Here is a 14,966-nt window from a genome sequence, read left to right as displayed (position 1 = left end):
CTGATACTATTTTTCAATCAACCGAGAGTCCCATGTGTGTAGAAGCCACTTACCTGGGACCTGAGATAGTTCAAAATTAACTCAAGGTTTGTTCTGCAATATTGAAATCATTGGGACTACTCATCTGAGTAAGTGCTACTCATCCTAACTGCTGCAGATCCAGGACTTGTGTAAGGACCAAATTGTGCAAACTTTGGTAATGAGTACTAACCTGTGGAACTCATTGCCAGGGGATGTTGTGAAGGCCAAAGCAATAACTGGGTTCAAAAAAGAATTAGAGAACTTCATGGAGGATAGGTCCATTAATAGTTATTAGCCAAGATAGTCAGGGATACAACCCCATGCTTTGGGTGTCCCTAAGACTCTGCCAGATGCTGGGAATGGATGACAGGGGATGAATTACTTTATAACTTCCCTATTTTGTTTAATCCCTTTGAAGCATCTGGCATTGGCCACTGTCAGAAGATAGGATACTGGGCTAGATGGACCATTGGTCTGACCCAGTATGGACATTCTTATGTTCTTACTCTTATTTGTGATTAGAATCTCTTATATTGCATTGGAGTTTTTCTTTAAATATACTCTATTATTAATCTGTTTCTGCTACCAGCTACTAATACAGCACAATATCAGTTTTGGCAGTGGAAGATTATATTCTTTCTAACATCTACTGTTTTTTATTTCAAACACTGTTTGCATTGCCACCGCTGCAAATTGTAACCAAACATCAAATTTTTCCAATCAAATTTGCGCAGCTGTACATATTATAAAAGTTTTCATAGCATGTCTCATATCTTTTCCGTTTATCATTTCATCTTAACTCCTCTATGCCGTATTTTTCTTTAAATTGCTATTAAACAAAACCAGATAATTTTGGCACATACATAGACAGTATCAAGTTGTGGTGTAGATAATGTAAAGGGAAAACCTAACGGTCAGTGACAGAATTTCTCTAGCACTAGACAAGAACTTTAATTCATTCCTCTTGCTTTTTATCAGCTTGTCACTGTGTATTAAATACAGTGCACAACACACAGTGTTATCAGAAAAAAAACTTCTATTACAAACCCACAAAAGTATAACCTGAGAGTTGCCAAAATATCTAACATCCCATCCTCCTACACGTATCGCATACAGGGTAAAGTTTGCTATGTCTAAATCCCTAGCATTTTAACTAAATAATTAATTCCTCATAAAAACCGTGATTTTATTCACAGAGTATCAAAATTATGTACACATATACTCTGTCAAAAATGTCAAACTAAGGTAAATAATAAACAAGCAACTTTGTACAGATTACTTCACTAAAATCTGAACATTGCTCACATATGAAACTCACTGCTTTTTGTAGAGAAAGATATCTGGATGTCAATTTACCGTAATCCTGGGCTATCCTGTTCACCAGCCTCTAACTCTATTGTGCATAGCTCATCGTTAGTCATGCTTACTTGGGGGGGGGGGGGAAGAGTACAGTATGTGTAGAAAAAATAATCAAAGAGAGGAAGAAAAGGGAAAGCATTGTTCATTCCAAATTTTAATTTTTTCTTATTCCTAAAGAAATTCTAAGTATATTTAAAATAACAAATTCCTGTATATTCTAGAAAAAAGAAAAGGAGTACTTGTGGCACCTTAGAGACTAACCAATTTATTTGAGCATAAGCTTTCGTGAGCTACTGTAGCTCACGAAAGCTTATGCTCAAATAAATTGGTTAGTCTCTAAGGTGCCACAAGTACTCCTTTTCTTTTTGCAAACACAGACTAACACAGCTGCTACTCTGAAACCTGTATATTCTAGGTATAATACATTTGCAAGGCGAATATACATCTGACCTCTACCCCTGCAAAGCCTAACAAGATCATTTCACCGTGAAGGAGTAAAACACAATGCTGTTCACCATACAACTCCTGCTATCCCAGCAGGAATAACTGCATCCCTCTACTTGTCCATAAATGATTTAATTCAGGGAATCTTCATGAAGAACACACAAGTGTTCTTACTATTTATAAAGCACCTGAGACTTAAGACACACTTTAGAATAATGAACACACACAAATCAACAGACTGAGGATAACAGGTCAAATCCCGCTCACTGCACTCATATATATATATAGAGAGTACTGAGTTCAAATCCATTGTTTCAGAGTTACTCTCCCAAATAACTTTCAATAGCCTGATCCTCCTTCCCCTGAAACAAATAGGAGTTTTGCCACTGAATTCCATCACAGCAGGATAACAACTTTAAAGATACGGAGTGAAATGGTAAAGCTCCTGTCGACTTCAGTGGGGTCAGAATTTCACCCATGAATAGAAACAACACATTAACCAGGTAGATTGATGTCACTGTCAGTGAGTTGTGATGCTTGTTTCTTATCTTATTTTTTTTAAAGGAAAGATGTAAAAAGAAAGTAATTATATGATTTTTTTAAGGTCTATGTTAGTTTTTTTTAAACAGATTTAAATGCCCTATCCATAAATGCATCATTTAATTTGTTTATTTTCAAGAGTAAAAATGTAAAAACATTTAGATTAAGTAGGCACCAATTTTTGACAAAAAAAAGTTATGCTCCTAAATCTATATTTAGGCATCTAATAAGTGGCCTGGCTTTCAACAGTGATGAGCACTCGGAAGCTCCCACTGAAGTCAATTGAAACGTACATGAGCTTCATTGGGAGTTGTGGATGCCCAGCACTTTTGAAAGTCAGGCCATATATTTAGGTTTCTAAAATACATGTAGTTAGAAGCCTAATTTTAGGCACCCATATTTAAAGAAACAAACACAAAAAATAGGCCATAATCTTTTCTTTACCACTTTCAAAATTATTTTAAAAGAAGAAATACTAAGCAGTGAGTGGCTCCAAGTTGGGGAGTCTGTTAGGATAACTGCAGAATATCACAGAATACATTAAAGCCAAACGTTCAAAAAATGCCCAGAAATGTGGGTACCTCCATTTCTGAGTGCCTCACTTGAGACCCACAACAGTGGCCTTTTATTCAGACGACTGAGCAAGTGCTCAGTAAACAGACATATTTGTTAACCTGTTGTGCACTTCATGAAATTGTCTATTGTTCTTTTGGAAAATTAATCTACAATAGCAGCACCAGTTCTTTTCCCGATGTAACTCAAAAGAAGGGTCCTATCTTTGCTGCTGCTCCTGCCAATCGATTTAGTACAGGTGTCATTATGAAATGAATTAACAGTGCCATCTCAGCAGAACGCGTAACATTTAACACACTATTTACTTTATGTTCTACTGGCCGCAGATGATGACATTCTAATGGATAGCTGCTATACAGATTTACTTACTTCTCCTCATTTATAACAAGAGCCAGTTATTTATTGGGTTATGTAAATGGGGACCTACCAAATGCAATGGGCCAAATTCATCCCTGAGGTAACTTCACTGAAATCAGTGTCAGGAAGGTACACCAGGGATGTTGCCTAACGTGAGAAGGACCCTTTGAAAAGGATCCAGTGAAGATACTTTTAGTATAAAATTTGGTCACCACAACATGCTGTCTCAGCATTTTTTAATCCATTCAGCTGTGAGAGCAAACTATTTTATTTACTATAGGGTTGTTCCTACATTCAGGACAGCTAACATTGTTTTTGGCAGAGAAAATGGGTGTGTAAGAAAAAAAAAGAAAAGAGAATGTGGAAGTGTTTGTTTTAATAGCACCCTATCCACCAAACTGTACTGCTCTGCCAATTGATAAGAAAAAGATGTTGCATTTTGGGCCAACCAACTTTATAGTGCAGATGCTGAAGTAAAAGAGATGAGATACTAATAAAGGAGGAACTCATGATGAAAATTCCCACTAATGTGAATGGGGGGCCAGAATTTCACCCTCAGTGACTTAGGGCCTAAACTAAGGCTGTGACAGAGGAGCCACACTGCATCCAAGAAAGTGCCCCTGGAGGTTTCCCGAACTTTTACTTCTCACCATATAAGGTCATCTAGGTTGTTGATAATTGTATGTTTAATCATCGTTGTGTGAACATTTTACCTAGTACTGTAGCTAGGCTCACTGGTCTGTAATCCCCAAGGTCACCCCTAGAACCACTGTTAAAAGCAAGTACAACTCCAGCATTCTGGGATAGTCGCTCATTTAAAAAACTTAGTATGATGCGAGTGAGGAAAGCAGCATGTCTCTCCCCATCTCCCTGCTGGTGTTTTCTATCTAAGGGGGATGCTGTATCGCCCACATGGGCCTTAGGATCAAGAAGCCCCCATTTCCAGACTCAGTGGTCTAGCTGATTAATAAGAGCAGCACTGTGATCAGCATCCCGCCTGCTCTACTGGATAAAATGCAATAATTCTCTGATGACAGTGAGTGAAAAGTCACCTTCGAGCCAACATATCTCAGGAACTATTCCAGCTACCCTGGTAAATTTTTCCAAAATCAGAAACTTCCCTATATAGATGAAGAAAACATGTTTTTTGGCTTTTTTAGAGACAACTTGTTAATTTTTTGAAGAGTGTTTTGGGCTATATGTGTTTTAGAAAGTGCACATTTCAATTTTGGCAGCTTCTTTGAAACGCAGACTTCCCTATCTGACTCAGACATGTTCAATATTAATTCTCCATCAACTTTTGCTCTTTGTGAGATAATTGCAGACAGAATTTTCTTGTGCTCTGTATGGATATCAGCTAAATTTCCTTCTAGAAATAACATTAACAAAACTCCTCCATATACAGATACCTGTGACGCTAGGGGTCTTTCAATGACATTTCCTTGGCTGCATTACCTGTGGCACAGCCAGTAGATTTTAAATCGAGCTTTCAGACTCCTGTATTGTGATGAACACAGCACAACTATTTTAAGCAGCTTTGGTGGTATCTATAATGTAGGAAATACCTATATGTGGCTACTGTACTTAGTAGAAATAGGAAAGTGTTTCATGTTCATTTGCTTTTATGCTAGTGCTACGGCAAGTAAGGAAGGTGGGTAACCCATCACCAGCAATCTAGAGCATTGGGTATATTAGGATCTCAGAAATGCATGTAACATATTTTATACTCCCTCCTTTCTTAGGATTATCTTTATTTCCAGTCAACCAGAAGGTGACTGAAATTGATAAGCCTTTTCTTCTTAGGGAACAGTCCTGGTCCTACAACTACCATTCAGGAACGTAGTATCAGCAGGTAGCACTCTACAGTCTTAACTATGAGTAGCTAGGGTATCACTGAGTGTTTCATAGAAGCTTCATGTGAAGTGAGAATCATTCTCTGGGAATTGGGTTGTTAAGGAACCAATTGTAGTTCCCTCATGATCCAATGTAGAAGATTATGGGATGTTACTGTTATACCAATAAAATAAAAACCAGCAGGATCTTATTAAAGGGGAAAAGGCAAAATACCACAATTATTGTGAATACAGAAAGAATCATAGTAAGCAGTTAGTTATAGCTATAACATTCCATTCAATCTCATATTTATTCACACATTCATTCATTCATACACAGACACACAGGTTCTGCAAGGGTTTTATCATAGTTACCAGCCTTAGAGTTGCTCATGCCAAGCCACTGGCCAGGTGGCCTGGACATGAGGAGAGAGCAGGGCCTTGTCAGATGCTCATCTGATGCTCCTGGAAGTTGGTTTGCAGAATCAGACCCCAAAGTTCTCACTTTCTAGAGTCCATTTTTATAGGAATTTCTTCCTATGCCAGTCTATGGGAATTGCTTCATCATGCTGTTGCTGAATCAATCAGCAGATGTCACATTCCTGACAGCTCCGTGCTGCCAGATGTTATCTTGTTCTTTGGTTCTCCCATTCTTGAGACTGTTGGGTGGATTCCAGTCTGCTCTCCAGGGGTCCTCTGGCTATTTCCACTTGACACCTTCTTCAGCCGATGGACACTGCATTCTTAGGCTGGCACCTCCCTGATCATTCAGTTATTATCCACACCAAGCATCCATCCACATACATCCTCTATCTCTATTTTAATCACAATTGTTAACAAAGCAACATTAATACAACAAAAGGGCGGGGAGTCTCTGGGTGCTGTTTCTGTTGTTAGAGTATTGCTTTGAGTCTCTCTCTGTGTGAGTAGTTATTGTTACAAAGAATTGCTTTGAGAACAGACTCTGTCCTAGAATGTACTAACACAATTAGCAGCTTGCAAGTTTCACACATAGAGGGAGAGAAACAGTACCAAAAACCAAGAGACCTCTTAATTAGTAATACCCTGGAATTTAAACTATGGGGAATCAAACCCATTTGTGATTTTAATACAGAACTACTTTAATATGATCCAACATTACCTGCTTCCCCAGCTCATTTCCTTTCTGTAATCAGTTCAGATCAGGATTGTTTCTTGCCTCTTGCTGTCTTATATGTGGATGCGCACATACACTTCACTTCCTCCCAGAAGACCAATTACAGTTAGACTATAAGCAGCTGTGTACCTTTCTGCAGGCCCCGAAATCTCTGCAAGTGGGGAGAGAAGAGCCGCCACTTGAGAACTCAGCATCATCCTAATATACTCAATATTCACTGGACCAGATTTGTGCTTTAAGAAATTGGTTACAATAAGAGACTTATTCAGGCAGTGTCCTCAGGGACAGGAGACCTCTTTGCAAGAGTGTAGCATACATCTCCCTGTGCTAGCCTAGAAATCAATACAGCCTCTACCTTCTCCTCCGACGCCATGCTAGGGTAGCCAAGAACTGTAGCTTGGAACAATCCTGGCACTCAGGAAAGGCAAGGAGTAAAACTGTGTCTAACCACCACACAAGGGAGCAAGAAACAATGACAGAAAAGAGACTTTTTCTGAGTGACTCCTACCACCAATACACACCTGTGCAGAGGTAGAGTAGTCACACTCAACCCTTCTATGTATAGCTATATGATTTTATATATGTGTACATGTCAATGTATATTTTACACACATATTATACATTAATAAATACATCACTGAGAAGAAATGACTTATAATATGGAAGACAACAGTGGACCCCTTACATGAAAGCCCAGATGGCACTGTATTATGAAGTACATCTATTCCTACATATAATGTTGCTTCAGCCACATCATCAATATAAAAAGATAACTACAGGAAAGTATCAAAATATGAAACAAAAAAATGTATTTTTAAATGAATCAGTGCTTTACAAAACCTAAAAGCTTCACCGTGCAGCACGTGCTTCAGAAAAAAAATCCATGTAGTGAGTGATCTCTAAGTACATATGTGAATCTGACAAGCACTTATTTTTTCTATTAACTTTAGGCACAATGATGTAAATAAATAGTCGTGCAAAACCAGCCATTTCTAGGGAATTAGCACACTCCACTGATGTGCTGTGAGGAATGAGGCCAAAGGCCAAGTGATTTCAAACCCAAGAAGTTTATTATTGCTATGATGAACTGAAAATTAGTAGAGAAAAGAACCATTTCCATGCTTTTACTAGGGATCATTGGGCATGACATCGACAGCTAACCATGAGGCTCTACTTCCATTTAGCAGTCAAAGCAAAGCCATAATTCATTCTGGTTTATTCATTATGCTGCAAAATAAAATGTTATCAAACCTTGCATTATTAGGTTTTTGAAGCGGAAGTGTTCCACGATGCCTTAATTATTTTACAGAGCTGCTGCTTTACAGCAGAGCCTGTCATAGTCAATCTATGTCAGGTTAAAATCATACGGTTTAAAAGCAATGTGAAGCCAATTAAAATAGAAGGGATTTTTTATATTAATTTGAATTAAACACCAAGTCAGTGATTTGACAGCATAATATATAGGCCTGCTCAGTATCAACTATAACAATCTAAAATGACTACTGAAGAGCTCATAACTCAGATAGCTGCCTGAACTATCATTAGTTATGTTTACATAACAGTTTAAAAAATGCTGATGTTACTGAACCATAATAAGCTACTAGAGATAAAATGGAAAAGATCACCACATCACAGCCCAGAAAACACAAGTCCTTGAGTCATGGGAGGTTTGGAGGCTTCCCCCTCTCCCCCCCACCCCCAAATTTATTACAGATCAAAAACTTCTCATTTCTATCAACTTTGTGGGATATGGTAAATTTATGGTTAGAAGCACAACATGGTTCTAATCAGATGAGTCTGAATTAAAATTATATTTTTGCAGCTGTAAACTGTACTGTAAAGAGAAAGCATAATACAAAACACATTGTTTTTTCTACAACAGCAAATTCTAACAGTTGGAGTGAGATGCAAATGCTAAACCCACTAAAAGGGGAAAAAACATTAAAAATGAAGGCCCATATTCATTTCAGTTCTGCTTCGGTGGCCATAATTTTGGTTCTTTTCAGAATCTGTGCAGTGAAGGCCAAGCGCATTGACTGAAGTTATAAATCACAGTGGATAAACATACATGTATCAGTACGACAATGGTGCTGGAGTTCAGCCTTAGGCAAATGAACATTTGGCGTGCCAGATTAAATACCAGCACAAGGAAATACATTCTTAATAAATAGGGCAAGAGTGTACTTTACAATATACACTCTATTGATTAAGATGAATCCAACCTTTAATTTGTTCCACAGCCAAGAAATTTCAGCGTCACATAACCACAAAGAATACACTTCTCTCAATATATCCTACTACTGAACTACTTTCTGCTGTCCTGGGATAAACTTCTTGTGCCTTCGCACACACGTGCATAACTAGTTTAAAAGAATCCATCTGGATCCTTGCATGCCAAAAGTAGGAAAACCGGTTCAGACTGGAAGAGACAAAGGGGATGTTACTGGGGATGGAAGAAATGCTGTCCTCTGCCTCACCATCAATGCAGGTGTAAAATGGGGCAATGATGAGGCAAAAATGAGGAGAGGAATTTTCTTGGCATTGGGCAGAGCAAACTGATTTATTCAGTGACTCTGGAAAAAGTGTGTAAGAACAGAGAAATATTGCAGTAAGTTTTTCTTCTTCCCATTTAATGTTTCTCAAATAAGTGACAGTTCTGAGTGTCTACTGCATACCACAAATGTTTGTCTCATAAGATTGTTGTGCAAATTCAGACCACCCTAATATTTCTGTTAATTAATTGCTGTTTATTTTGTATGAGCTTGCCAAGATCTCTGCCCACCTTGTCAGCTTGTGCCTGTTGACTCGTTGAGTCACCTCTTATGGGCTAAGTAATCTAGTTTGAAAAATACAAGTGTGGTGCCTTTTGCAGATTTTCCACTGTAAGGAAGGAAGGGAAATAATAGCAAGAAATACTAAACTGATCATGAAATACATCTTAAAATCTTATCAGAGGAACTGCATTTTTATTAACGTACATAAAAGTGAAAACTTTAATGTAAGAAAATTTGATGTAAGACTTGAAGAACTATTACATTAGTATAGAAAAAAGTTTAAGAACTGATTCAACAAGCTTACCATTATTCATCCTACAATACAAACACACAAATAAAACCACCAAACACAAGCTACAGTGAGCAACCTTATCTCAGTACTCACTTCACTCTCTCTTCTCAATGACAGGTTTCAGAGTAGCAGCCGTGTTAGTCTGTATTCGCAAAAAGAATAGGAGTACTTGTGGCACCTTAGAGACTAACAAATTTATTTGAGCATAAGCTTTCGGGGGCGAGGAGGGAAACTTTTGTAGTGATAATCAAGGTGGGCCATTTCCAGCAGTTGACAACAACGTCTGAGGAACAGTGGGGCGGAGGGGGTGGTGGTATATAAACATGAGGAAATAGTTTTACTTTGTGTAATGACCCATCCACTCCCAGTCTCTATTCAAGCCTAAGTTAACTGTATACAGTTTTACTCAATGAGTAAAAGCTGCTAACTACACAAACTCTAATGATATCACTCACTTAAAAACCAAATCTCATTCTGCCGTATACTTTATTCTCTATAGTCACTGTTTTTAAGGACACACTTTGAAATAACAGATTTCACTACTTTGCAGTGGGAAAATGGTTACTATCGCTATGAACAGGTTAGTGGGAAATCTGACAAGGAATTATCATGGATAGAGCCGTGGGTTTCTCAGGGAGTCCAGATTCCAGGGGGAGGCAGCATAATACATTTTTTCTCATACACTGAGAATGACCCCACACAACTCAACTAGTGACTTAGTCACTCCTGTATCTGCCTCCCTTAAGGTCAGGAGGCCCAGCACAAGTCTAGACAACAAATGTTCATTCAGTTTATGAGAGAAAATAAGGATCACAAAATAAATAATAATTTTAAATACATACATTTAAAGCAAAGGTGCAAAAAATGACAAAGGAATAGCTAGACAGGCTTGCATGGAGAAGTCTGGAAATATTGCCTTCATCACAACATAAATGAACAAAGCTTCTCAGTCTAAAAGAGGTCAGAATTTCCTTTGTCTTACCAATTTACAAGTTCCAGCTAGTTTCTTGGTGGGTGAAATAACTGACTGCTCAGACCAGGATTTTATACTGTTTCTCATATCTCATCAATAAAAGCTGTGCATCATGTTCCATTCCTTCACCCTTCTCCTCTTTTTATGTCCCTATTGTGCCTTAGATCATGAAGTCAAACGGTTATCCTCAACAGTACTCGGAAAGGGCCACATATGGCTCAGTTCTGCAATGTATTGAGCACTATGGCATGTGATCCAGCAAAGCACTTGAACATGTGCTTAACTTTAAGAAAATTGGTGGCTCCACTGAAGTCTTTAATTACACAATTATAGATAATTTACAAGACCTTTGCTTCCACCAATACACATCCAACTTTGCCTCATTCCTGGTGCATCATTTAAACTGCACAATAAAGCAAGAGCACTGCACAGAAAGAGTATGTGATTATATCAATCATAATTAGGGCCCTACCAAATTCATGGCCATGAAAAATGCATCACAGACCATGAAATCTGATCTTCCCTGTGAAATCTGGCTATTGTAGGGGAGACCAGATTTCACAGAGTTGGGTGGCTGGAGGGCAGTGGCTGCTGGCCGGGAGCCCAGCTCAGAAGACAGTGCTGCCACCAGCAGCAGCGCAGAAGTGAGGGTGACATGGTATGGGGGTCATCACTTGGTGGGGGGGCAGGGCTGGCCTCGTAGGTGGGTGAATGAGTGACTGCCCAGGTCCTGGTTGGAGGGGGGGTTGCCATGGTCACCCCCCACACACAGCCAGCCTAAGGCCCCTTTAACTTTTAAGTCCTTGGCCTGGAGCCAGGGAGAGGCAGGGCTGAGGGTGCTCCAGCCAGGGCTCCTACTGTGCACCGGGCTCCAGCTGCTTGTTCTGGATGGGCTGGGGAGGGACAGGACTTCTTCCTCCTCTGCATGGGCTGCTCCCAAGACTGGGTCAGACCCATCTCCGGGAACCTCCTCCGGCTGCAGGAAGCTTCGTGGCTGCCCTCAGGCTGCCCAGCTCTGAAGGCAGCAGCACAGAAGTAAGAGTGACAATACTGCAAACACCCACCCACCAGCCTTGAGACCCCTGCCCCATTACTCTGTTTTGGGTCAGCACCCCCACAGTTACAATATCATGAAATTTATTATTTTTAACCTGCAAGAGGACAGGCAACATTTGGCATTATCTATCTTTTGCATCTTGAACATCATTTTAACGGGAGTATTTCTGTTGTTGTAATACATTAAATATTTTGGGGGTTATAAACACCACAGACACGTAATACATTCATTGTGCCCATCACAACTTTCATATAAGCAAGTTTTTGTCCGTCTACCTGGAAAAAAAGGGGCGTTGTCCCTTTAAGGGATCCCTTATAATATGTGGGGAGGAGGAGTAAAACTTAAAAATGACAGAAAAGGCAGGAAGCACTTAGGAACAGATCTGTAGAAGACCACTACATTCTCTTTCTGCTGACTGGAAGAGTGGGTGAGGGGGGGTATTTATAAACCATGCAGTCCCAGAAAGACCTTCTTTTACATTCAAATTCCTGTAAGTACATAAGAGGCATGGTCACTAGTCCCTGAATGTCTGTTGATGGTTCCTTGATGATAACAATGTAGTTTCAAAGAATCACCACCCCACAAAGGACAATTCCTTTAGGTATGGATTCCAACTGAGTCCAGTAAACCAGACTCATGATACATAATTGCTGGACTGCAAAGCTTTCAAAGTTTGGATCTCTGCATAGTTAACTCTACCATTCGACTCTCACGAGACAATTAGAAGTAGCACAGAGAAGACTTGCACTGGGATAAAAAAAAAAAAATCAAGAAAGCTTGACAATGTAGCTTAAAAAAAAATCAGTTTCTGAATGAAATTCTAAGTATGAATTCCTAACAGAAAATCTCAAACATTTATTGTAATTTCTAAATGGCTTAAAATGTAGAGTATTTGGTACGACTTTCAAAGATGAATTTATTTTCTGTGCGCTTTTTTCTTTTTATCTTTAAATTTTGCAGGAAAATCTGAATTTTTTAGCACATCTTTTGTAGCTTTGCAAATTGCAATTTTTTGTCTCCTTTCCCCTTGCACTATTTTGCCTCTCTCTTCCATACTTCTACGCTATCTATTGTAATATCCTAAGTAATCTTAATTCCTGTCCTGGATTTTAGAACAATACAGAAAAGATTGTACCACAAGAATCCATACAGGCTATAAACAAAGCCCAGATCATGCTAGATCAGAAATTTGGGAGTTTATTGAATTGCTGCCTGAATATTTATATCACACAGACACAACAGACCTCTTAATTATGTACCTGACTCTCATGCATCACTCAGTGTTTTGGTTCAAAGAGCTATATGTCCCTTTCCGTTCTTACTTAGTCATCTTAAGCAGATTCCTACTACTCTCACCTGCTTTTCTTTCAAATGGCATCATCTCTCTTTCATTATTCAGGGTTATTTTGATCTGTTCCACTTCTCTTTCCCTCTAACCACCCTTGTTATTACCCCCAGCATTGTCATTAGTTCTTGTGTGTGTCTATCCCAGTCTCTTATTCTATGTTATCTCTCTGGACTTTATTTGGTTTTGGCTGCCAACCCAGTGGCACCATCTAATATAGTGATTTATGAAAATAGTGACACAATCCTTTATAGTTTATGATCCCTACCAGCTGGATGCCAAAAAAAAGAGAGATGAGCAAGAACTGAAATTGACTAGGATGGCAGATTCTGAAACACCATGGTTATCTGCCAGTGCTTCAGAGACTAGGATTTTAGTCAGTTTAATTTTACTGCCAACTGGGATTGTGTCAAAATATAAAACAAAATCAGATCACCACATTTAATAATTTTCTTATGTGTCTGTATAAGTAGTGAGTGTGTGAACAATCTTGCACCTGAATACTTCAGTATGCCTTCTTCTGGAGTATCTAAATGATGGTAACTTCCAAACCTCTTCCACTATTTGGCCCAAAGAGGAGAGGCATTGCCATCAAGTCCAGTTAGAGTACTGCAGACATTCAGCACTGACATTCATGCAGCTCTCCAATTTACAGGGGCTGTCCTACCCTGAGCCATTCTTCTAATAAACTGGAAAACACAAGTGCAAGAGCTTATACTACTTCTCTGGCTGACCAAAGATAAACAGAGCCCCAGAAAATTCCTCTGAAGCATCAGTCTCTTCTTTCAGTAGAAGTACTATTTTTTCCTCAAATTCCTCCTCCAAATGTTTAAGATTTATGCATTTCAACAACAGTCTGATGGTCAAATCCAAGTCAGTCTGCATCAACACATATACGGAGGCAGTAAGAATCTTAAAGCATATATTAAGGCTGATTACCCAGAAAATACTTGCTTTCAATAAATTAATAACAGATCCCCAAAAAATGTTTGCATCCTATTTGGGTAAAAATAGATTCCAAATGGGAAGCACTGAAAGAATGGAGGCTAGTCTCTAGAACTGACTGTAAAAGATCCCATAGTTAAAGAAAACTTGAGCACTAGAACTTGACTGGGATTTTCTAAGGTATCATACGATAAACTTATGTTCAAATAGACCAGTCAAATGATCACTAATAATGTCAAAAACGCCTTGGACAGAACCACCTCAACCTCAGATTATGAAGTAAATTGCTTAAGTGAAGTTGTACAGAGTCTCTAAACTTCTCAGTTTTTCAAGCCATGTAATGAAAGAGTTTGAAAAAAAAATAGGATTTTCTAGACAAAAACTGGGTCAGTAGTTTTATGGTTATGAATGTTTTACAGTAGCAAGGTGAAATCCTTGCATTAAGTTTTGTGTGATAAATATAAAACTAGTTTGGTTTAGAATAGTCTCTGTTCAATCTCAAACTCTGGGCCATTCAACTTTAAATGTCCATAACTCCAAAATTACTGAAATCATTTTGTACAAGCTTGATTTGTTTTGTAACTTCCAGCTATGGCAACTTGCTTCAGAAAGAGATTGCTTTGAAACAGATGACTTTGAAGGACATTCTCAATTATATCAGTTTTTCTCCTTTCTGAAGTGTTTCTGACAAAAATGCTCTGGGTTATGTCATTTCTCCCACTGTTCCATTTAAGGTTATTATAGCAGGAAATTACCACTGATATATCATTATACATTTTTGTTTACTATTTTTAATTATAGTATTTCTCACCAGCACCTAAAGAGATTGGGCCCCATTGTCTACTGAATGTATATGTAGAAAGAGACAGTTCTAAACAGATTACGAAGTAAATAATCAAGACAGACAAAGGAGCATTATCCCTATTTTACAGATGGAGAACTGAAGCACTGAGCGACTGAGGAACATGCTTAACTTTAACTTTATGAGTAGTCTCACTGAACTCACTTTGGTGAGGAGAGAAGTTCAGAGTAAGGTTGCAGTGTGTGGTCTATAGCATATGGTGTAAATGCAGCTGCTGACAGAAAGGACTATATGCATCATCAGCTGCCGCACATTAACCCTTCTGTGCCAGGAACTGTACATAAAAGCCTTCTTGCTTATGGACAGAAGCCATTACGTGCCAGCAGCTATACATAAGCGTGCATAGCATGTTTTTCTGTGAAGCACAAAAGCTGCACGTAACTGGCACATCATAACGTTTATGCATAAAAAGTTTCTCCATTAGCAACCTTTTGTG

At 38.7% G+C, this 14,966-nt stretch overlaps 1 protein-coding gene across 10 annotated transcripts in view; it reads right to left on the bottom strand.

Annotated features, from left to right (window-relative positions):
* The window catches only part of BCKDHB (branched chain keto acid dehydrogenase E1 subunit beta), a 298,505-nt gene that overhangs the window by 58,094 nt on the left and 225,445 nt on the right, over positions 1–14,966 (bottom strand). The window contains exon 10 of one of the 10 annotated variants that reach the window (XR_012157974.1): positions 6,268–6,433. The exons of 8 other annotated variants lie outside the window; for them this stretch is intronic. Coding sequence is in view for 1 of the 2 variants with exons in the window: in XM_073336531.1 (XP_073192632.1) it covers positions 9,103–9,162 (60 nt within the window). In the remaining variant the exon portion in view is untranslated. Of the gene's footprint in view, positions 1–6,267; positions 6,434–8,028; positions 9,163–14,966 lie in introns of those variants that run through there. One more of the 10 variants, XM_073336531.1, reaches the window with a different exon arrangement.

The sequence above is a fragment of the Lepidochelys kempii genome, chromosome 3 (assembly GCF_965140265.1).
Source record: "Lepidochelys kempii isolate rLepKem1 chromosome 3, rLepKem1.hap2, whole genome shotgun sequence".
In the NCBI taxonomy this organism is placed as follows: domain Eukaryota; kingdom Metazoa; phylum Chordata; order Testudines; family Cheloniidae; genus Lepidochelys; species Lepidochelys kempii.
Note: the sequence above shows the minus strand (reverse complement) of the source record. Positions and strands in the feature narration are given on the sequence as shown.